We start from the raw sequence: 24,089 nt of genomic DNA, 5'->3' as shown, positions 1-24,089 counted from the left end.
TAAGGAAAAATGAGCCATAGATGTATAATCGTTCAAATTAAGCCACAGAGTTTAAAGCAGTTTAATTCAACATCTTAATTAAGAAATCTGCTTGGAAGAAAAGAATATAAACTGAAAATGAGGCAGTAAACTGGCAGCTAGTTATACTATTGAATAAAAAGGATAAAAGATAGACAGTGCCAGCAAAGCTACACTAACAAATGCCCTAAGGCAACTATTCTAAAATCCTACAGCCTTACAAACAATTCATTTCTGAGTCCAAAAAGTGATGTCTCAAAATCAGGACACCTTTCAGACCCAGTCTGAAAACAGGGACCAGATATTATCTTTACTCCAAATCACACCTATATTTCTGTAAGGGCTTACTCAAGTTCTCTGATTAGGCCTGGAGCAACAGACTAAACTGGTTTTCAGATAGACGCTTTGCATGAGACAACTGATGTAAACCCACACGATGTACTCTCTGTGAGCTGGTTCCCACTGCAGCCAACGTTGCTCAGATATTGCATGACAAGCACTGCAGAGGGCTCTCTCATCAAGTTAGAGATCAAGGGTAGGAAAGAAAGAGAGCAGATCTATCCTTTCTGTACTAAAACAAGGGAGAACACAATCAATGCCATTAAATCCCTGACATGCAGAGACACAGGGCACCACCAGTACCAGCATCTCATTCCCACGATACTGGGATTGTGGATGACAAGGATGCAACAGAGGCTCACACCAGCCTGCACCATTGCAAACCCCCAGGACTGTGGTTCAGGCTGTTATGTAGTAATGTTTCTAATATTTGGCATTTCAGAGTTCTCCATACTGAAACCCAGTGCTTTGTGCCCACTCTCTCCTAGGTGCAAACCACCACCATGTGCATCTCTGTGAGTCTCAGCGGGTTTGTTGTGCTGGGCTGCTTGTTTGCACCCAAAGTGCACATCATCCTTTTTCAGCCCCAGAAGAACGTGGTCACTCACAGACTCCACCTCAACAGGTTCAGTGTCAGTGGGACCGGCACCACTTACTCCCAGTGTAAGTAACAAGTCTGTCACCTTTCTGTGGGGTGTGCTGGGTAAAGACAAGGTGGGCTCAACTATGAAATATAGTATTGGCAGGGAAAGCCCCGACGAAGGGGAGAGAATGGTGAGGAGGACTCCATCTTATCAGAAGGCTAATTAATTACTTTATTATACTATATTATTCTATATTATATTGCACTATATTACATTACATCTAAACTGAATCTGCCAAGCACTCAACTCTGCACACACCTGCACAGAATCTCGTGACTGTCAGCTGACAGTCCCAACACACACACGCTTGGCCCTGATAGGCCAAGGAAACAAAACACCATCACTTTGGGTGAACAATCACCATATTGTATTCTACTTCAGCACAACAACAGGCCCAGCAAATGATAAGAATTGTTTTTCCTTTCTCTGAGGTTCAGAGAATGGAAACCCAGAAATATTCTTGGGAAGCATTATGCCTTGCTTTTCTCTGTGAAGAGAAATGTGGTGACAATGTAACCTTGTGAAAGTATCACTTCCTTTGTGTCTGGAGAGGAAAACTCATCCCCCTCGCATGGGGGTCAGCTCAGAGCCTGCTCCGGAGCTCACTGAAGTCAGCAGGAGGTTTTTGGCAGGCACTAGCTGCAGCCTGATGCCCACACCAAGCAGCCCCCGTGTCCCACTGTCGCTCTGGCAGTGTGACAGGAGCAGATTGCCTTGGAGAATTCCTGTCAGAGCAGCACACTGACAGGATCTGGGCCACCACACAGCGTGCTCTCAATGGCTCATCACCTGCATTATAAAGAAAGGCTCCAAGGCTGCAGAAAATGCATCCACGAGATGCCATAAACTGCATCTGTATGCAGAGTATGATCAATGGCCTTTGTCAGTGCCACAGCCTGGAGAAGCAATCAGTGCTCTGTTGCAAGGACAACTCATTTGCTCTGATTCCCTTCTTTCCTCCATCTTTACTCTCTTCATCACAAGCAGGTTCACAGCTGTGATTTTGTTTTGAGGCTGTCACTGCTTTTCTGGGTGAGTTGCTAAGAGAGTTTTATGGATTACAAAGAAAAGGAAAAAAAAAAAAACAGTCACCTGTATATTTGTTTGGGATTTTTTCTTTGTCTAGCCTAACTAACTAAATTCATCAAAGATGGGACCACACAGCACCCCATTCACAGAGCTCTCTGGACAGCGTGTCCACCCTGGAAATCTAATTGCAAAGAACACTACAAGTATAAAGAGGAGGGGAATAAGAAACAGAGGAAAGGGAGGCACAAAGCAAGGCTTTTCCAGCAAGTTCACAATAATCTAGCCTGAGGTCTTGGAGAGTCACCTAAATTTCAAAATTGTCTCAAAAGCTTGGGCACTTCAGATTTCACACAAAGCATGGAAGCAACTTGGCACCCTGCTATGTATCACATTAGCAGGATTAGGAAGTGAAGGGATCCCAGCCATTCCTGGCTCTCCATCCCAAAACACACTGCAAGAATTCCCAGGGTCCTCAAAAAAGAGATCAGCCATCTGGCTCTATAGGTCCCCAGTGCCATCAGTCAGGACTGCATCCAGTCCTGACACTAGAGAGCAAACCCTCCTTGCTATTTTGGAAAATTTAATGAGATGGCACTATGTGCCTGAAGTGCTGAACACTCCCAAAAGACAAATCATTTCCCAAAAACTCTTAGAAGTGTGGTCCCTTGGTGAAATGGTAATTCCCATTGAGATTCTTTTCATTCTTTATCAATTTTGTGTAAGTGGTCTTTCCAAGTTTTTTAACACTCTCATGCTATAGAATGAGCTTGGTCAGAAATAATTTTGATTCATAAATACTTTCTACTGGATTCTGGATTGCATTTTAGAACTTGATACTTTTATTTTAATGGCTGAATAACACGTGTGTGTAAGCATGCAGGCAGCTGAGAGACATCCTCAGTGTGCATCTTCACATGAAAACCTGCATTATCAGGCTTGCAAACAGCTTGAGGACATTAAGAAAAGCATAAAAATCCAGACTTACAATCTCTTACAACCTAATTGTTTAGAAAGGTTGCTGCAGTTATTTACTTTTACTGCTTCCACCTAATTGAATCAGGGCTGCTCACCTTGTTGGGCTTTTTAGACCATGGGAAGACATGGAAGTAGGGCTAAAAGGTCCATCACACACAAAGGAAACAGCCTGATAGTTTCCATCTAGGACAATTATTTGGGAAAATAACACTGTCTAGCACAGTGACAATATTTTCAAGATGAAAAATCTTCCTTTACTCCCTTACATTAATTTAAAATTATTTCAAATAAATTTCCATTATTTTTCTTAACTATTTAGTCCTTTATAAAACTCCAAATTGCTTCTAATCTTTGTCTAAAATATTCCTCTCATAACTCCTGGGGCTGTCAGCTTATTTTTATTTTGGTCTTGATGGCATTTTTCATCACTCAGAAACTTCTTAATATCAAACTCATCAGAATTAGCTCTGGGGCATTCTAGTAACTTTGAAAAGCCATCTCCAACATTATCAGAGCTCTAGAGGTCAGTGCTTTTCCTATCTCCACAGATTGCCACCTCCATTGCATCTCAGGGCTGCCACCACCTCTTCACTCCATTGATCATGAAAGCCATGAGCAGGGTGGCTCTTGAACAGCAAGTGACAACAGACAGTTTTTAACACAGCTTCCTGAGCCATGAAAACTGGTCCCTGAGAAAAGGTGGCACTCATGATGCTTTTGGGTAGTCTGTGTTTGTGTTGAGCTTTGATCATTTTGGTAGCTGAAGTGTGGACTAAAAAAAGAATATAGATTTAAGCCAAATAGAGGCTGTGCTTGGGTACAGGACATGTTTTGAAATGTCTATATTTGTACACACTGTTTTGGTTCTGAAAATTCCCATTTGGCAGTGTGCTGCATAAGTTCTGCTGCCCCAGCAATGCCTCCCCCATTGGGATGTTCCCCCGTTTTCCTCTTTTATGAGCTTCACCACGCATAAAACTTCAGGGAGAACTCACCTTCCTGAATTCATAAGCACCTTCATGATTCAGACTAAGCTTTTACACCCAGAAGTCATTTATCTAAGTTAGGTCCACATGGAGAGTTGCACACTGAGCTGAGCTCCTCCAGGTGGCCCGCACAGGGGTCACAAGGAGAATTGAACCTACTGTTTATAGACAGACTGCAATTTTTTTTCCTTCTGAATTTATTTCCCTGGGCCTGGCTCCAAACTAGCCCTGACATAACTGAGATTAAGTCACAGCTGTCCAGCTGTGAGCATGAGTAGAGGACACAACGCTCTCAGGCACATGGTGTGGTTCCTGGGGTTGCCCTGTGCAGAGAGGGGAATTGGCCTCCATGACCCTTGTGGGTCCCTTCCAAGACAGGACATTCTCTGGCTCTGTGACTCCAAGTGGCACACAGGCAGCAAATTCAGATCTGCCTGTTCTTGGCTGTGCAGGCAAAGCTGCAAGGTCACCAGGGCAGTGCTGGGCTCTTGCATTGTACCTCTGGTTCTTTTCCTTGGATTATCTAAGCAAAATGAGGGACAGCCAGGAAGAGGGAGATCAAAAGCATGAACTTGAGCCAAATCAGCTTCTGCTGATGTCACACTTCTGTCCTTGGTCTCAACACAGAATGAAGGTGAAGCGTGTCTTGCATATGCAGCAGTATTCCAGGAAAGCCCTCGCTGGCTGCTATCAGACACAGAGTGTAGCTCAGAACCCTGCGGGGCCAGTGATTAACGCTGCTGAGGTCTGTAATGAAAAGCAAGGTCTTTTGTTCTGTCTCAGGAGAGCTGGATGCTCGGTGTGAACACTTTACCCCACCCAGCAGAGTTAATAACTGCATCCCAGCACTGCAAGAGAGCTGCATGCTGTGCAGGAAGCCTGGAAACTTAAAAGGCAAGGCCACTCATTTCTCGCCTACCACCATATATTTCTGTCCAATTTTGATATCCTCCTGACCCAGATACCATAGTATTTGAGCTATTCATGCTTGTCAGTGTGTTGGACTTCAAAAAAAAAAAAAAAAAAAAGCCTGAAGCTAAAAAATTTCTGGTTAAGTGACTGATGTTCGTGGAAACAAAATGCTTTTGCCTGTAGCCAAACTGCAGTAGAACAGGGATTTGAATCAGGTTTCCTGAGCAGAACTGATTTTTCTATTATCTAACAAAAAGTAGAAAATAAAAATAACATACTTTAAAAGTATAAAACAAAATAACAATTAAAAAGAGTTTCTGTCATTGTGCTGTCACATTATACCCAGTTAAAAACAGAATATAAAACCAGAATACAGAATACAAATTAATTTTTAGAAATCACAGACATGATGCCCTATGGTCTTTTACATACAACAGCTCCTCCACACCTGTGACTCACAGCACACATCCATGCTGTGAGAGATCACATTCCATTGACCTACTCCAAAAGAGGGGCTCATTCTTGGGTCTCCTGTTTAAGGAAGATGTCCTGCCCTCTGAGTAGTAGGTTAATCCCCTAAATTAGTTATTAGTAGATGCCTCTAAATTTCTTTTGTTAAATCAATTCTGTTTTCCATGAAATATTTATTCATTCAATGAAAGAATGAAAAATACCAGCTGATTTGAAGAATAATTTTTTCTAAAAATCATACTGAGCATCTTCACAGAAACAGTGTGCAACTCAGAGTGCAGCCAGCAGCAGATGTGGAAGATTGAGCATGCCCTTGTCAGCTGCATAAATTGCTTTTTACACTGGGTGATTGAGTTTACTAAGTCATTGCTTGCCATGTGTTTTCTTTGATGAAGGCATCACATTTCTCTAGGTCACTGTTACCATTAACCTAATGTATCTTTCAAAAAGCAGCTTTATGGTGCCCTGAGCAGAGATGTCACAGAGTATCTGAAAACATGCTCCTGATGCCCAATGGATAATTTCAACAAAGATGGGCAAAACAATTTGCTTTTAAATTAAAATCCACAAGATTTAAGCAAAATGGAGTAATATATTCCCTGCTCAAAATACAAATACATTTGGAAACAGATTGTTGTACTCAGATTTAATTGTCACCTAATTCCACTAAAGCAATGAAAAACTGATGTATAAAATGTTTTACCACACAAAGAAGTTTATCAGAATCTGGTCCTCACCTCTGGATGCATACTGAATCCTGATCCAGAGCTCCTAGCAGTGAAGTGTATTATAGTTAGAAATAATTCTGGGATTAGGTGAGAAATAATCTTGCTTTTTAATTCAGTTATTGAAACATTTCTTCACTTCACCCAGTATGTTCTTAGAATTTTTATTTGTATTAATTAAAAGGTGATTGACACAGAATTCTAATATGGTAGATTATCTCCCGGATTTAAAACTACATATATTTTCTTCATGAATGTCCACTCCAATTAAATAAAAACTCAAAGGATCAGACCTTAGCATTTCCTGCCCATAAAACACAAAAAATCCAAAGGTTCACTTTTTTCTACTGAGGTATTTTAATACCATTATAGCTGTATTAATTCACACTACCATGAAAAGTGCTACAAAGTCAGACCCAGTGGCACAGAATCATCAGGGGAAAAAAAAAATCATGTATTTTATTCCAACACTTCTTGGAGAAGTGTAATCACCCTCTGTGCTCCCAGCAGGCAGCAAAGTGAAATCAGGTTTCTTCAGAGGATGCTTCAGCCTCAGGTCTGAGTTGCCATGTAGAGTTGCAAGCAGCACCTCCATCAGCTCTGCTGCTGACACAGGCAGTGACTTTTCATTAGGAACCGTGGTTAAATGGGGTGAGATGGTCCAGACCAGCCCAGATTCTAATCATGTGTGTTGCCCCTTTTTGCTGTGTGGAAGTCAGTTGATTTTCCCTTCTCTCTCTCTTCCAGCATCTGCCAGTATGTACGTGCCAACCGTGTGCAACGGGAGGGAAGTTCTGGACTCCACCACTTCATCCCTGTGATTGTGGCTCGTGGTTCAGTTCTTGAGTTTTTAGACTGTTAGGCAAATTTTTGCACATGTTGTGCACTCCAGAGAACACCAGAAAACAAAAGACATCCAAGCAAAATTAGTACCTTTTTTTAGAAACAGTGTAATAAATTATTTTTGAGGATTGTACAGTATATAGTGACGTTCTGGAACTTTTTAGACTGATTTTAGCCCTTCTGTTGTTAACGGTTGTAAGGGACATGTAAATAACCATGGTTCACAATGTGCATAGTCCTGCAGTAAGGGAGTGATTGTTGCAAGCACAGTTGCAATGTTAGGTGACTTCTTTCCTACGAATTTTTTTTGTAGCTCCTTGTTGTAATTAACTTAGACTGCATTTCTATGTTGTATATTACAGTTACCTTACGTGTAACAGATTGGTTTTCTCAGCACAAAACAGCAGTATTAATGTAAAGGCACCAATAATAAAAAGATAAAAGTTTTTCAGCATGGTTTTTTTGTTTCTTACTCTCTCAAGGTCATTACATTTTTCTAGAGAGGAGGTTAGGTAAAAAGGATAAAAATTCTGGAGTGTGTGTACTCAGGTATTGTGTGTTGGTGGGTGCCTGTGCTATAAAATCCATATCACACTATATGTGCTTATGATTAATGCTTTTTCAAAGTCATATAGAAATTCCCTCTTTTTAAAAAACTCCCACATTATTAAAGTTCCTCAGTTTCATTTTCTGTTATTAAAATAGAGGGCAATTTTCAAAAGCAAAAATGTCTAATTTCATCTTACTGAGGTACTAGCAAAAAATTTTTGACTCCTGGTTCATTCATTTGGCACGACTAAATGCTGTCATGCACAGAATAGATTGGTAGCATATAAAAACAAAGAGAATTTAGATGAGGTTGGAAGAAAATCTGTCAGAAAATTAGCTAAGACTGTTTAATATCTCCAGCCAAAACAAAGCTGGTTCAGCTTGTCTGCATCAACAGTGCTGTGAAAGGTAATTGGAGCACCACAGAGACCAGAAAGTCAAAAAAGAGAAATGCAGGAGACATTTACACACGTCTCTGGGGTGACCTTTGCGTTGAAACCAAATGCTTCAAGACACACATACCACCTACTTAGGCAATTGCAAAATACCTCAAAATGTGGCTTTTGAAACTGCACTCTTAAAGCTGCCCTCACTCTATTGAAACAATCTGAAATCCTCTCTTCTGCCAGGTCTAAAAAGTCATTAAGGAAACAAACACACCTTTGATTAATGTGTCTGAGCATATTTACCTAAGGGCTTGTTCCCATTGATCTCATTCCAGCTGAGGTCAATAGCAAAATTCTCATTGATTTCAAAGGCAACACCAGCAAGGCTTCAAAGTCAGACACCATGGATACATAGTGTGGGATGCACATGTTCTCTGGAGCCCAATTCTCCTGCACTTGCAGATGTTTCCACACATTTCTGGAAAGCGGCAAGTTCTTTAGAGCTGAGCTGGCAAAGGAAGTAGCTGTCATTTGGAATGCAAAAATTAAAGATGCAGGTACTTGAAATTCCCACTTATAGATGGATGCTTGTATTTTCTAACCATCCACAAGTCCACCAGCAAAGACCACTTGATGTCAACACTTCCATGACAGAAGCAGCCATTTAAGCCTCTGCATCACTGTCCAGAGCAGGAATCCCTGTGACTTTCCCCAGAATGTGCACAGATCAGCCCACTCTACCTGCAGAGCTCTGCATTCAGCTTCTTTCTCTCCACAACCTCTGGCATGCCTGATGTTTCAGGCTTGCTTCTCACCTTGATGCAGGGCCCACGGTCAGGTTTTTAAAGGCTGGGAGTCTTCCTTTCCAACCAAGACCTCTTAAAGCACCTCAGGTTGGGCAGCTGCATTCATTTGACTTTGGTGTGCTCTTTTGGACTAAGAGGCTGGTCACATGTGACAAAAGGTCAGAATATCTGACCATAATTCTGATGTCTCATCTTTATGGAGCTCTTAAAAATGCCCAGGCCAATGAGAGTTTCTTCTCAATTTTTATGGAAAGCCACAATCGGGGTCAAATGCACCTCATCTAGCACTCACTGTTTACAAGGACTAAGTAAATAGCTACATCTGAGATTGTCAGCCCCTCTCTCTTTGTCCTCAGTGGAAGGAAGTAGGCATAATTCCCCTAGCTTCTCTCAGGCAGACACTTCAAGCAGGGATGAAACTCTCCAAATAAAGGTGAGCACAGCTTGCTCAGATCGTAGAGTTTGCACTGAAAATTAAGGCATTGTGTCAGATGAATTCCAGCCCCAGAATCAAAATTTACTTTACTGAAGTTAATTTATAGCAGGGGAGGATCTCACTGTGCTGGAGTTTTCATTCATTTTGATAGCACTATTGACAAAATGACCCAGTGTCTGTGTCTGAACACCTGCTATGAATACTTAGTTGGCTTGAAAGCCACTTGCATATGGGGTTTTCATACAAAAAAAAACCCAACAACCAAAACATGCAGAGCTCTGGACTTCCATCCCCACTGAATGTTCCTGACATTCTTGTACTTTATTTGGCTTTGTCTTGAAAGCTTTTCACTGCTTTCAATTGGATGTCCACAGATGCAGATTGTTTGGTATTGCCTGATGAAGTAATCCAATTTCAAAACATAGCAGGACAGAAAAGGGAAATGACAAAGCAGAGGCTTTCCACAACATACGGGCATGAAAACCTTTTAAGAAAGGGAGTTTTAATTTTTTTTCTTTGCTGTTGTCTCACATCACTATTTTAGTTTACTTATAAAAGTTTATAGTTTTTGTACCCATTTATGTAAAACTTTAATTTAGAGTACAAACCTTTTCCAGTACCTTTATTTTCCTATCATATTTAAAGATTTGAGCAATTCACCTCAAAGGAGAAGGGGTCCTATCACAGTTCCTCCCAAGTACCCTGAATGTGAGCCTTAAGAGTAATCACACTGCTCTGAGCCCTGCACGCCAGGGAGTAAAATGCTGAAATCAGAGGAAATCCTGTGAATGAGAGCAAGGCTTAAATCAGCATCTACAATGTCTAACTGGAGCCTGAAGAAAATTTCAGTTTTTTACTCAGAAGTCATGAGTTCCAAGTACCTGAGCCCTCTGAGAAAAATCACAATTGCAGAAAGGTTTGTGAAAAAACTGATCACATTTTATTCATTAGCAGAATAGAAAAATAAGACTCAAAAAGTTTATTGCAGGGCAATCTGAAATAAACAAGGTTTGTGGTGTTTTTTGTCTTTTTTCATGGGTTTGGGTGTGTTTTTTGGTGGTTTGGTTTGGTTTTTCTAGAAGAGTTGTTTGGTTTTTAAATCTTCAGTGAATTTTGAAAGCAAGACCAAAGTCTACTGTGGAAAAGCAAAATATTTTATTTTTTCTTCCAGCGATTGTTTTTCCTTAATTAATTGAACACAGATGGTTTCACTCTAGCCAAACCAATTTACTGGCTATTATATTCACTATAGCCAAACCAATTTAAAAATGAATTGTCTTTTGAAATTGAAAAATCAAAAGCTATTTAATATATATTATCTTCCCCCAGAATGGAACAAATTCCGGAAATCAGAAAAAATATGTCCAAAATACCTTGACCACACCCAGAAATGTCAGCTCTGTGGAAGACTTCCACTGCAATCTTTCACTCAATTAGTACAATTACAGTAAGGGAGACCAAAGCAAACCCTTTACTCATCACCACAGACAGTCTGATGTCCGTGGTGCCATTGCCAGCAGTCTGCAAGACAGAGGGCAGAAGCTGTTTATCCAGAGCCACCTCAAAGCTTCTCAGCAACACAAGCACAGGCAAAACTGAGCTTTTTTACTGCAAGAAGAAAAGGCCAGGACTAGGCTGGGCTGGTTCTGCAAGAGGAAAAGGATGGGGTAGCAAACACACATCACAAAACCCTGCTGTGGCTTTTAGGTGCTGTTACAGCAGCAGCCTCACAGAACACGGACCTTAGAGAATTCTTCCCGATGAGCTCCTAATGTACAGATCCTGAGGAACAACCAAAACACAATGGCAGCCTATAATCACCTCTATTCTTGTGTCTCCCTTGTTCCTGCTGCATGAATTCAGTGTGGGCACATCCAGCCAGGTGACTGAGGATGTCACTGTACACTGAGACACACACTGCATATTCTAGGATGAACTGCCTTCCTTTTATTTCCATTCCTCTCCCCTTACATCTTACCAAAGCAGCACAGTTCAGAAGTCTTCAACAAGAGATAAAGACAAGGGAATTCAGTGAATGGAGCACACGAGGGGAAAGACTAAGAGAGAATACCACCAAAGATAAACGGAACTTCACAAGAGTTCTCTTGAGGTTATCACTGAGACGAGAAGGCTCTGGGGACACCTCATTGCAGCCTTCCAGTACCTAAGGGGGGCTTATAAAAAGTTATTTTTAATATAACAGAACAAGAGAGAATGTTTTTAAACCAAAACAAGGGGTGTTTAGATTACATGCTAGGAGAAAACACTCTGAAGGTGGTGAGGGACTGGAATGTGCTTCCCAGAGAAGTTGTCAAATATTATCTAGAATGACTATTTAAGTCCTGCATGCTTCATGATATGGAACAACCAGCAGCATTCCTTGCTGAGGAGGATATCCCCATTGGTATGTCAACATGAATTGTAGCTGCTTCTACACTTACATTGAAACATCTGTGTTGGTCACTGCTGGAGAAGAGTCAACAACCACTGGCTCCTAAATGGTGACATCTGCTGCTATCAGATTATAATTAAGTACTTTGATTTTACAGGTACTACTGGCTCTGGAAGGACAAAACCTGCAAACTTTCCCCTCTACTATCAAAGAATCCCAGAACCTGTTTTTCAAAAGCAAATAGTAAAATCCTTTCTTTGAACAAAGATTATAGATCATTGAAGCTACTCACAGAGGGAAGAATTTCCCTCTGTGGCTCTAAGACATAGTTTCCCCCAAACCTTAATCAATTGTATTCCATATTACAAACACCAACTAACACAATCTGAGCCAAGCCAGAACACATTCTTTGTGCATTTCCCCCCTAGCAAGCAGTGTCAAAGCTGAGACAATGATGTTCTGCTAATTTGTCAATAATTTATACAGACACCACTAAAATGTGCTTAATCCTCAAAGAGATTCAGTTGCTTGACTCCAGATTTCAAAGAAAAGCATGCAAATGCAGCAATAAAATGTATTCCGTTTAATCAAGGGAACACATAACAGACTGATTCACGTTGTTTTATGGCATCATATAACAGTTTTTTAGTGTGATTCCATGCGGAAGAAAAGGGGGAGGTTGCTGTAAGTATATTTTGGCAGAGCACTTGAAGAGGTCACACATAGCTGACTTTTTAGTGAACTGTTAAAGGCTTTCAAAATTTGTCTCTTATGGGAAAGTGGAAACTTCCCCTCTCTACTACATCTTTAACAGAAAGAAATTAATAGCAGAAGTCAGCTCAAATATTTCAGTTTACGGTTGCTTAATTCTTGGAAAATGTAGCTTTCTTATTTTAAGGTAAAAAAAGTTTACAGCATTGGTTTGCTTCCCACTGTGTTAGCACTGCACCTGATACACCATTAGACTGCCTGGGAGAATGTTCAACAACATCATGATAAACCATTTGGAAGCAGAGCTGAGAAGAGTCATACAGCAAAGTCTGTCACAGCTGTCAAAAAATTCCACTCCATTTTATTTGGAAAATATAATGGAAAGAGAAGGGAACCCAATGAAACCTGTGCGGTATTAAGTCAAATTAAATATAGTTCATAAAAATTAAGGCATTTCTGCATTACAGGGATATGGGTCCAGTAATAAAAAAAGAAATGGTGTTCTGGAGAATGAACTGTAATTATGGCTGAGAAAACATATGGAGAGAGAAAGGGAAAACTTAAAGGAGATGTAAACAAATGCAACTTGATGGCAGTGAAAAGCTCTACTCATTACTGAAGACCAGCAATGTACAGGAAAGGCTGCAGTGCCACCAAACATCTCAAGTCCAAAATTTCAAATATATTTTTACTTTATTTTATGAATGTCCATCAGATATATATCTTTGATGCTACAACACACTAGTTGAATAAAAATCAACAACATAAAACCCCTCCTCATAAAAGATTCAAGAAGTGAAATCCCAAAGCCATAACCATTTACTCTGTGAGCATATCATCTTTGACAACCATATATAAATGACATCATGACAACAAATACAATGTACAATAATAAGTGTGCAATGGTACAAAATATACAAAAAGGAATGTGTATTTAATATACATTCAACATTACCCCATAAAAATCTTTGTTGGGAAAGTGAAGTGCCTTTTCAAGACCAACAGAAAATGTACACCACTTCAGTTAAGATGCCTAAAGGATCTCCCATCAAAAGAGTAAAGTGTGTGTTCTTTGACTGGAACTATAAAATAACAGCTGAATTTTCCCTAATGAAAAAAAAAATCTAAACTTCATAAAATTTTTGTTCACATCTAGAGTATAATAAAATATTTAGAGTGCAGAAAATTCAGTTTAATTTAAATTTTACTTAAAAGTGGGCCCCCTTTTATTGATAGACCTAGCTCAGTCATATAAAATCAAAAATCTATATTCCTTATAGTAAAAAGACCATTTCTGCCCATGTCTCTTTTCTGGTTTTGCTGCATTCCACAATTCACATAAATTTGCTGTAATGGAAATATGAGTCTGACCAGAGGTCAATACAAGAATCGTGACTCATTTTCTCTGGCTCTGTACAAGTCTTGCATAATTTTACTCAAATATTTTTTGCCTAAGTTTCAGATTCCTTTGAGTTCGACCTCAGAGGGAATTTCAGGAAATTATCACTGTGGATATTATGAAGATCACATGCTCACAATGTGGCTGATTTTATGGAAAAGTCCACCCGCCTCCAGTTTCCAAGGCACCACTTTGTGCCTTTCCTCCAGAGCTGCTACTTGCACTGACACAGGATGCATTTAGATGCTGTGCAACTACATAACCTATTCTCAGCTCTGCTGGACGTCCATCCATCCATCCATCCATCCATCCACCCATCCATCCATCCGTCCATCCACCCATCCATCCACCCACCCCTCTCTCCATCCATCCCTCCATCCATCCATCCACCCATCCATCCATCCACCCCTCCATCCATCCACCCATCCATCCATCCATCCATCCATCCACCCATCCATCCATCCATCCATCCACCCATCCATCCATCCATCCGTCCATCCATCCGTCCATCCATCCATCCATCCATCCATCCATCCATCCATCCATCCATCCACCCACCCCTCTCTCCATCCATCCATCCATCCACCCATCCATCCATCCGTCCACCCATCCATCCATCCATCCATCCATCCATCCATCCATCCCTCCCTCCCTCATCCTCATGTGAGCCCAGGAATAAAGGAGGCTGGGTATTTCTAACAAGCCTCCCAAGTGACAGAGCTGATCCTTGATTCCCAAAAGTAGAGATTTTTGCTGTACCTCCAGAATTCAGGTTTTGCTGCTTCCCAGCCCTGGGAAAAGTGACATTTACCCAGCCCAAGGGAGAACACTGAATCTGCCAAAGACCTCTCTTGAAAGGACAAGCTTCCACAGAGAGGGATAAGTGCAACTTGCACTGTAGGTACCACTTTACATCTCTATAGAGTTTGAACCTGCTACTGCCTACAAACTCATGGGCCCAGACCTTCAATTCACACAACAGCTGTTAACCAAGTTTAAATTTAATAGCACTAGGTTTTACTCCAACCCTGGTGGCCATGACTTAGGCATCTGAATGGGTTCAATTTGTAGGTGCAACACAATTCCTCTTGCATTAGAGGTCAACACAGACCATCCAGACCTTCAAAGCATTAAAATCAAAAGTATTTTCCAAAGTTCAAAACTCACCCGAGGCTCAGTCTGAGTACCATTCACAATTTTGATTTCAAGAAAGACTCACAGTTATATCAGTAAACAACAACACACAACCTTTGCAGGAGGTTGCAGGCCTCTCTGAAAATAATTTGTTAGGAATATGCACAGGAATGAGAAGGAAATAAAAGGTACCTATAAATCATATGGCATGCCTGAGTGTTGCCCAGGTAAATGTAAAAAATTCATGTTATTTGCAGTATGTAGATCTCTTCCTGAGTTGAATTTCATTCCCAGTATGGAATCCAAGAATCTGCTTTCTTTTTTTGGCAAGGTACTCAATCACATGGTAAGGCAATCCAATTTTCTGGTTTGCTTCCTGTCTTCTTTGCTCCTAAAAGGCCAAGCATTTCTCACCAAGATCACCACCATAATGTGTGCCAGAATATGTTTAAAATATAGTCCTGTAAAAATAGAAATTAGGTTTGTTCCTTTGAAGGCAGCATTAATTCTTCATATATTCTGGGATCTTGAAGATTTCAGCTGAACAGATTCAAAATTATCTTCCTTTTCCTGCAATGGAAAGACAGGTTCACATCAACTGGATTTCCTCAAAATCTCTCCAGCAGTCAGCACAATCACTTCTCTCAATATCCTTTGTCAAAAACTTCGCTTTATTTTTACTGTGGTAATTAAGTGCACAGTTTGACCCTTTAATATTTAATAACATTGCTAATTCTGTAAAAATTTGCAAAACCAATAAAATTATGCTATAGCTATTGTTCATGGTACTTATTTTAGAGGGTACAGGGAAAGTCTGCATTTCATATTCACAGAATAGGACAGGTAGTCTGAGTTGGGGAATTGCAGGGTAATCATCTCTATGGTAATTATCACTTATTAATGTGTTTCCTGCAATATATACAGTGCTTGAAGCACAGCAAGTGAGTGTGAACACCACTGCCTTGCTCCTGGATTCAATCTCAACAACTGCTCTGGGAGACCCACAAGACAAAACATCAGCTTCCATCTTAAAATCAGGGCTTGAGAGTTGAGTTTTCTCTCTGTTTTCATTTGCTGGGTGACAGCCTTGGCCATTTGGCCAGCAGGCATCTGTCGTAATACGACACGAAAAGACGACACGGACACTGCTGCTCTCCAGGTGAACAAAAAAGAGGGACCTTTATTTTCTGACTCCAACATTTATAGTTTTCCAAAAGTGACAGTGGATTGGAGGGTGACAGTGCCACCTCTCCAATGACACTGGACAGACCAAGAGTCCATCAATTCTCTCCTCCTCCATGAAAGAATGCAAAACATAAGTTATTTACAGAATTGTGTGTGAGAAAGTTTGTTACAAGAATGAAAACATCAGAAGGCTTAGCAAAGTCTTAAAAAATCAGGGTGACAGGCATCAGGGTGAGCGAGAAATGTGGACATACACACCCAAATAGAATGTAAAATGTCCTGAACTACCTTCATAATCTGGTTTTTAAAGCCCTCTCACACAGATCAGGACAGACTGGTGAAGACATGAGAAAGATGGGGAGAAATTGTCCTGTGCTAGTCTAGTGAAAAACATATGTTCTGAAGAGCCTGGTATTGTCGTGCTGGAGACAACAGACACAACTAGAACAGCCCCCAGTCTGAAACAGGTTTGTAATTATTTGGCTCATATCTTCTCATTAAAAATAAGTCATCCCTTTCTATATTACAGGCCTAGCCCTCAATCCCTTGGGTACTCAAACCCACTGATATCTTTGTGACATGCTGGCAGAAATGCCATAGCCTGAAGCTTGAACATATAGTTAGGACACTGCAGATTTTCTTTCTCTCTCATTTTACATTTTTCCTTTTTCTCCCGTTTTCCTCCATGTCTTTTTTTTTCTACATTTTACATGCATATGTAGCAGGACATTAATTTCTTCATCTTTTGCATAAATGAAGAGCAGCGCCTATAACATTTGTTTTTGATAAATATATATTAAATTTGAGTTATCTGCAGGAGTACAGGACACAGAGCTGAGAAAGCTAATGAGGTACTGGAAGTTGAATTTGCCAGCTATTGTTATCTAGCAGTAAAAAAAGGAACAAGCTTAGAAAAATCTGACAAGCTTGTTGAAAAAGGAGAGAACACTCAGGAAGCCTGCTACAGTGGATATAGGAAAATTAAAAAACTCCAAGTAGGCATTCAAGTTGTCTGAGTACTGAAGTACTAAAGCTTAATTCTATTTTTGCAACATCACCAGAAAATTTTATGTGATTTGATTTTATTTACATCTTCAATATTCTCAATATTGAATTAAGAATTACTATTGAATTTCTGCCCCTTTCCACAAGGAAAAATATTGATTTTGCAGGACAAATAGTCAAGCTGGGGTCAAGGGAAAGTTCTGCACATTATCTGTGCAATGGTAACTTTTCCTAGGAGGGATATCTGAGGAGCAGGTAGTGTGGCAAGAGGATACCAGTCAAACAAAAAAAAGTAAAAGAATGAAGAGAAGAGGATAATAAGGTACAAGAAAGGCAGCACACAAGTTTTAATTATATTGCACTCAATCACAGAAAGAAAAAAAAAGGGATACAAGGGAAAAATTCAGTATTCTGAAGTATTATTTGGACCACAAACTGGAGTACAATGTTTTAAACTTAATTTTTATTATGATCTTTTAAGAGACTTTCTAAGAAATTGACTTCAACAAAACTGTTTGAAAGGGAAAATGCCATTTGCCTTTATCCTGATCATAACAGATGCCCCCACTGGAATCCCTTAAAGACAACACTACCCTTTCCATAGCACAGATTTCAAGGCATTTGGAGCAAAGACCAAAGAACTTTTGGGATCAACCATGATGGCTCTCTGTGGCTCCTCTCAGAAATGTTCAAAGGACACCAAAGACTTAGGTGCTGTCAATTCAGACATGCAACAATCCACATCACATCTACAGAAAGCAGAAAAAATTGCTTTTTTGGTGTTGTTTCCCACTGAAATGGAGGAGACTGCTGTGTTGGATGAAGATGATTTCTCTTCAACTGAATCCTACTTAAAATTATGGTTCTCCAGTCAGCCATGAAGCCAGCCCAGGTGAGCTGCAAGCAGCTGGCTGGTGCCTGTGCTGCCAGTGGTAATTTTTTGTATCTCTAATAGCTGTGTTTGCCTCAGCAATGGATGTGCCTGGGAGGATTCCAGGCAAAAAGGTTCTCTCTGCCATTAACTGGTTTTTCCTGGTGTCACCCATAAAATAAAAAATGCTACTGAAATCTCTGTGGAGGAAGGAGCATTTACCCAAAAACCCTACAACATTCCTTAATTTTATCCAGACTGTGGATTTCTGCAGATCACTATGGACTGGATGAGGTGTGCGTGGGAGGCTGCAATGCTGTGAAATTAGCATCAAAGGCTCATCATGTCCAGTAATAAAAAAGGTAATAATTATTTTTGTATTAATATCGGTAATTACTACTCACCTTTGTTGCCAAGGATTTGAGCTTCCCCAGCAGCGACTGCTTATTTGAATAGACAATTTCTTCTTCATTATCTTCTCCTTCCATTATAGCACAGCTGTCAGCAGCTGGCAGTTCACACTCTTTTGAGTTCGTTGTCATCACTAATTTGGAATATTTATACTCCAGCCTGAAGATATAAAGTCACACAGGAAAACATTTTTTTTCCTCAAATGTCCCATACTCAGGGGTTTTGTAATCTGTCTGCAGTCCTCCCACATAGTTACTTCTGAGGTAGTGGAAATTAGATACTTTTTAATCATTAAAAATATGTAACCAAAACAGTATTAATAATACACTGAGCTCTTGCTTCCCAATTAGTCCTCCATCCATATAAAAGAATCATGTTTTCCCACAATACCAAGGGCAGGTCAAGAGGGCTTCCTGCTGGTTGGGGCAACAACCAAAACAGAACTAAGAAATATGGTCAAGAACCTAAATTTTTACCGAGCTGAAAGGGACTAATTAGACTAAAGATACTCTTCAGAGCTTGAGAAAGCCACGTTGCTTCAGAAACGAAAGTCAACTTCAAACTCTCAAGGGTTAAAAAGACAGCTCCTGTTTGGAAATTATGCCATTGCAAATCACTGTTGATGCTATACTTTCCTCACTGAAATTTTTTATAGCCAACGTTGACAGAAGAAACATCAACCTGGTGTATGAATGGATTGATCTCACAAGGTACTGCTCATCAAGAGTGTCATAAATGCAGGAAAAGTCACTCCATCAAACTTTTAGCTAACCTTTATATAGAAAAAAATTGCAGTACTTACTTCTGGTTCTTCTTCCAAAAGTAGCAGGTCAAGGCTATGAGCAGAACAGCTGTGAAAGCACCAACACCAGCTCCAACTTTAAGCCAAAAATCCACTGTTTCACAAGTGCTGGTCCTTTTTTCTGGCAAGGGAACTCCTTTAATGCAATGCTTTGGCTCATTCCATACATATAAGGTTTCCTTTCAAACAGAAAACACCAAACAGTGAGCTACTTGTAGGAAAAGAGAGAACTGTTTAGACTTAAAAACAAGCTGTTCTGAGGTAGAAGGGTCAGAAAACTTCTCAGTGAAAGCAAACTAAAACACTTCCTTCAGGTTTTCAGACTTCAGGTTTTCAGTTATATTGTCTATTCAGTCCTCTCCTTGCTTGTGCCTGCAGGTTCAGGCATGGCAAAAGGATTTCTTCCCCTGTATAGGTTTCCACGTGACACAACACAGGCTGGACAGCTATTGGGAATAAGTTGTGCCTGCACAGGAGCTGCTGATCAACAGGAGAATTCGAACCTGTGGAAGGACTTCCTAATATTTGACTAGAGAATGCAGCAGCACAAACGTTGCCAGCAAGCAGGATGAATTTATGAACTGACATTTGGAAACCTTTCCTAGCCTGCCCCTGATGTTTATGGCTTCGAAACAACTGAAGTCTTTTGGGCACTCCATCATTCAGAAATAACTGTTCTGCAAATCTGAATGCATTGAGAGCTCACGTCCTTACTCACACAGCTGGCCAGCACAAACCAGCTCTCCTGCAGGAACCACACCGCCACTGACACAAACATTCCTGAGTCCCAACACAGCTCCTCCCTCAGCTTGCATCCCAGCCAGCTCAGAGCCCAGGCTGAGGTCTTCCAACCCATTCACACATCAATTTGCACACCAAATCTCAACAAGAGTCCAAGTTATACCCAAATGAGCCCATCTGACTTTGAGACATGGGTCCTGTACCTGAAATCCTTTTTTGCAGGCTCCCTCAATCTCATGGTAGTCTTGCTCTGTGCAGAGAGGACAAGCTTCTGCACTTTCCCATAGGAAGTAGAAAGTGCATCCATCACAGGTGCCTGCAGGGCAGGAGCTACAAGGAGAGCAGAGTTCAGGTATCAGTTATGAAAGAAACACTCTGGGGTTTGCATCCTCATCCACCTTCTGCTGCTGAAGACTGGGAATGGGAAGTATGAGAAATGGGTAAACATCCATCAAGTTAGCAGATGGAAGAAGCTGGGGGAAGATTTTTCCTGGTTTGTAAAATGATTTTTCAAGTGAAAACAGGTGTTGAGCTTTCAAAGATCTAAAAGGAGTGGGGAGAGGAGGGGAGAGGAGAGGTGTTACTACACCAGCATACACCTCCATCACTGTTCTCCTGCTCAGGGTGGCTGTTCCACCTGAATGCTGCTATCTGGCTCCTGCCATTGTTCTAATGATGTCTGGGTGATTTAGTCCATATGGAATGGACTTGTCCTGTCATGGTTAATTACTAGAAGGATGTTCACCGGTTAATGAAGAGATAACAGCTTCTCTTACTCCAAGAAAATCTAGTGGCCTGTTTTGTATTCAGCCTGCAGAAGGTAGTTGTACTGGCAGTGGCAGGGCAGTCACGTAGACTTTGCTACTGAAAATCAGTATCACATCAGGTCTAACAGCAGCAATGGCCAAAGGCCATGCAAGAAGTTTGGTCATGTAAATATGAAATATATTCATGCAGAAAAAAAAATATTTAAAATTATGTTATTCTATATTATCTGGAAACCTGATATCCTGATCTGAACCGCTGAAAAATCCCCAGCCCTAAAAGCCCATTCTGGCTTACCCAGATTTAAATACCTGACAACAGGTACATTCCTCTATGAATTATGGAGCATTTTTCCAACCTACATGGCAAGAGCACTGACAGACCTTTCTCCTCAACTGCTTTCATCTTATACTGTGTATTCATGTGATACTAAACACCATGCCTGGAGGATCAAGGAATTACATTTTTTGACATATTTCTGATACCTCACTGTGTGAAAGCAGCTGACTGCTGAGCTAATCAAAGGGGGATAGGAAAGGAGAAGCCAACATGAACTGAGATAAGGTACACATGTCAGCTGTGTGCCATTTCTGCCCCTGCTCACACTTTCAAAAGCAAGGTAGGCTGTTCCTCCCTCACTACTGGTGCTTTATCACAGTTCCCATCATGTTTATCCTGTGGCACTGAAAGAACAACTGAAGAATTTTCATGCAGAAGCTGATAGTGACTTACTGCCCAACATAATTTGTAGTAGGACAAGTCTCTCAGAAACTGGGGTAAGCATCTCCAAAGGTGCTCAAATACCCATCAGTCATCCATCACCTGGGAAGTAGACTCTACTTTGCCTTCATTCAGGCAGGCACAGTTCCTGTGTCCCGAGAGGGACAGGGACCAAAGGACCCCACACTTGTCACACTGCTCACTTTTGGGAAGAGGACTCAGCTTTTGGGAAGGAGGATGAGTAAAAGCTATCAGCAGACAGACGAAAATGAGCCTTGATAACCAAAGAGAAGGGTTATCTGAGTTGAGGGAAGCTTCTGAAAAATCACAGTGTGTTGCTAAAGAGTAATAGTATTGAGTATTTTACTGTTTTTTTCTCTGCAGTTTTTTAATCATGCATACACCTTAAGTTATGTTTATGCAGGCATAAACAGGATTTTGGAAGAAAGAAGCTTTTTTAAGTCCCTCAAATCAGACTGAAGGAAAAAAATAGTCAGGCAAATTAAACACAACTGGTACAAACCAGCCAGGATACAGCAATGAAACACATAAATAAATATATCCCCAAACATAAAATAGACAGTCAGAGCTCACAAAAGCATTACAATAGCAGATTTCAAAGTTCCTAGACTAGGTTAGCCTTTTTTAAAAAAAACAATTTTCACTAGCCACTGCTGCAGATCAAGGAAGAAAAACTACATCTCAAAACCTCAACTAGGCAGTTTAATCAGAAGGCCAAAGATTAAAATAAGGGACTGAAATAAGGGAGAAGTGAAGACAAGCAAACATCACTGCATTTTCTTTTGCATTTAAGCTCAGAACAGCCTGCCACACAGCCTAAACACAGATCAGTTGGTCTGCTGGAAGCTGATGGACACCTAGGAAAAACAAGTAACTGATGAGGGAGAGAGCACTCCTCCTTGCTATTATAATATAAAATTACTAATGAGTTTTGTAAGGATTACCTGAGGAGAAAAGGCTTTTTGGTACTAGTAGGACACAAAGACTGAGATACCTGGGCACAGAAAGCTCCCCTTGGTCTGGTTTGTTGGGGTTGCATCTCATTGTCACAACAGTTGCACGGCCATTTTCACAGGAGGTTGTCACTGTTGAAGACCTAACGTCAAACAGGAGGAGAAAAGCAACATATTTCCATTGCATTCAATGGATATTACTGATTCATAGGTCTGTAAAACACTCATACAGCTGCAATATTAACAAAATACCCTTTACCAAAATGCTTCTGACTTTGCCAGGTGAAAAAAACAACAACAAAAAAAAAAAAAAAAAAAAACCAAAAAACAAGCAACAGAATCAGGGTAGGCCTCACCAATTCATTTAAATCTCAAAGTGCTCTGGGATGCTACTCAGGGAACTGCTCTGGTTTTCTAGCTAGTTTGCAATCTGCTGCATCAAGGAGTGAACTTTCCCACAGAACAGAATAGAATGATTGAAAAGGAGAATCACGGGTGCTGTGGTTGGTGTGTTACTCTGCTGGAGAGGCTCTGATTGCTCACTCCCAGCCTGGCAACCTGAGAACCAAACTGTGCTGAAATAGCACAGGGCAAAGGGGATTAAAAAGATCATATTCCAGCATGATAGACATTGTAAGCCAAGTTCATAATATGCTCAAAGTAGGGTTTGTGGTGTGGGACTCAGTTTGCAGAATCAGACACATAATTTAAACATTCACATAGGAATAAAGTGCTGATATCCAAAATCCTATATTCAAATAAGTCCCAGCTTAGAAGCACAGCTGACATGAAGGCCAGCATGTAGACATCTGAACTGAGCTCATCTTTGAGCTACCTCCTACCCAAACTGAGGCATTCTTTTTATGGAGAAGAGTGAAGAATGGGAAAAGCATACTAGTAGCTGTGCATGTGGAAACAATTACTTCTAATCTTGATTAGTCCTTTTTTGTAGCATCAAAGTAAACACAAATGAAAGTGAAAGAAAATATGCAACCAGAAGTGGACATTTCTAAGTCATATATGAGAAAATATGGAAAGTAACAGGACGTTGAAAGTGGTATCTGGGTGAATCAAAGCTCTGGGATCACTTCCTATGGATCAAGACTAATTTGAGTAAAGAGTGTTTGCTGATTTCATAAGATGATCTTCAACATGTCAATCAATATCAGCCAGATACTGATTAAAGTGGCAAAGATTAAAGGTGGGTTATAGATCACCCTCACAGTTTTACTTTCCTCTAAACAAATGAAGACATCTGACATAGAAATAAGCAGCATTTTTTACCTACTTGTAAAAGAAATGCACATCTGGTATTTTGCTTGGAGAGGGAGGGAACATATCTGCCTTGATGCTGATATTTTCCAGCACTGCTTCAACAGTAGCTCCTAAAATGTAAAAAATAAAAAAAAAAAAATTAAAAGAAGCAATCTATTAATGGATTTTTGAGGCGTCCATATGTAATATTTTCTCAGCCTGAAAGGTGTGAATCTCACTTAATAGCATTTAATGGCATTGCTGTACATCACACACACCTTTTTCTAACTAAACTTTGCAGATATATATGTTCTGCCTACAGCCTGATTTCCTCATGTAGACATAGCAAAATAAAAAGAAATAATAAAACATCTGTGTACTTACTACTCTTTTATATTAATTTAAAGCAATCACTGGATATTAAAGAAACATTAAATAATTTAGGCTGGCAAAGAACTGCTGAAGATATCTGATGCAACCCCTCAGAGCATATGCCTTGAGTGTACAACCTTATGGAATCACAGGCAAGCCTTGATGGCACAGTTTGGAACAAATGACAGGCTGGTGTATGAGCTACATGGATTTTGGGCAAAAGCTGAAAAGGAG

The 24,089-nt window shown here is 40.4% G+C and overlaps 2 protein-coding genes and 1 long non-coding RNA gene across 8 annotated transcripts in view; 1 reads left to right on the top strand and 2 right to left on the bottom strand.

The window, feature by feature from the left end:
• GRM3 (glutamate metabotropic receptor 3) overlaps positions 1 to 7,396 on the top strand; it is a 102,542-nt gene extending 95,146 nt beyond the window's left edge. For all 4 annotated transcript variants that reach the window (XM_038154042.1, XM_038154044.1, XM_038154045.1 and 1 more), the window contains 2 exons: positions 846 to 1,020; positions 6,847 to 7,396. In XM_038154042.1, coding sequence (XP_038009970.1) covers positions 846 to 1,020; positions 6,847 to 6,920 — 249 coding nt within the window. In that variant the 3' untranslated portion in view covers positions 6,921 to 7,396. The remainder of the gene's footprint in view (positions 1 to 845; positions 1,021 to 6,846) is intronic.
• A 2,640-nt stretch (positions 7,397 to 10,036) lies between these two features.
• On the bottom strand, positions 10,037 to 13,962 carry LOC119708815. The gene is made up of 2 exons (XR_005259225.1): positions 10,367 to 13,962; positions 10,037 to 10,332 (listed from the first exon to the last, which is right to left on the bottom strand). It is a non-coding gene; the product is annotated as an uncharacterized LOC119708815 (long non-coding RNA).
• A 251-nt stretch (positions 13,963 to 14,213) lies between these two features.
• The window catches only part of ELAPOR2 (endosome-lysosome associated apoptosis and autophagy regulator family member 2), a 94,320-nt gene continuing 84,444 nt past the window's right edge, over positions 14,214 to 24,089 (bottom strand). For all 3 annotated transcript variants that reach the window (XM_038154209.1, XM_038154210.1, XM_038154211.1), the window contains exons 17-22: positions 23,518 to 23,614; positions 22,271 to 22,372; positions 19,974 to 20,100; positions 19,030 to 19,208; positions 18,221 to 18,386; positions 14,214 to 15,325 (exon numbers count right to left, since the gene is read on the bottom strand). In XM_038154209.1, the coding sequence (XP_038010137.1) occupies positions 15,266 to 15,325; positions 18,221 to 18,386; positions 19,030 to 19,208; positions 19,974 to 20,100; positions 22,271 to 22,372; positions 23,518 to 23,614 (731 nt within the window). In that variant the 3' untranslated portion in view covers positions 14,214 to 15,265. The remainder of the gene's footprint in view (positions 15,326 to 18,220; positions 18,387 to 19,029; positions 19,209 to 19,973; positions 20,101 to 22,270; positions 22,373 to 23,517; positions 23,615 to 24,089) is intronic.

The sequence above is a fragment of the Motacilla alba genome, chromosome 1A, assembly GCF_015832195.1.
Source record: "Motacilla alba alba isolate MOTALB_02 chromosome 1A, Motacilla_alba_V1.0_pri, whole genome shotgun sequence".
In the NCBI taxonomy this organism is placed as follows: Eukaryota; Metazoa; Chordata; class Aves; order Passeriformes; family Motacillidae; genus Motacilla; species Motacilla alba.
Note: the sequence above shows the minus strand (reverse complement) of the source record. Positions and strands in the feature narration are given on the sequence as shown.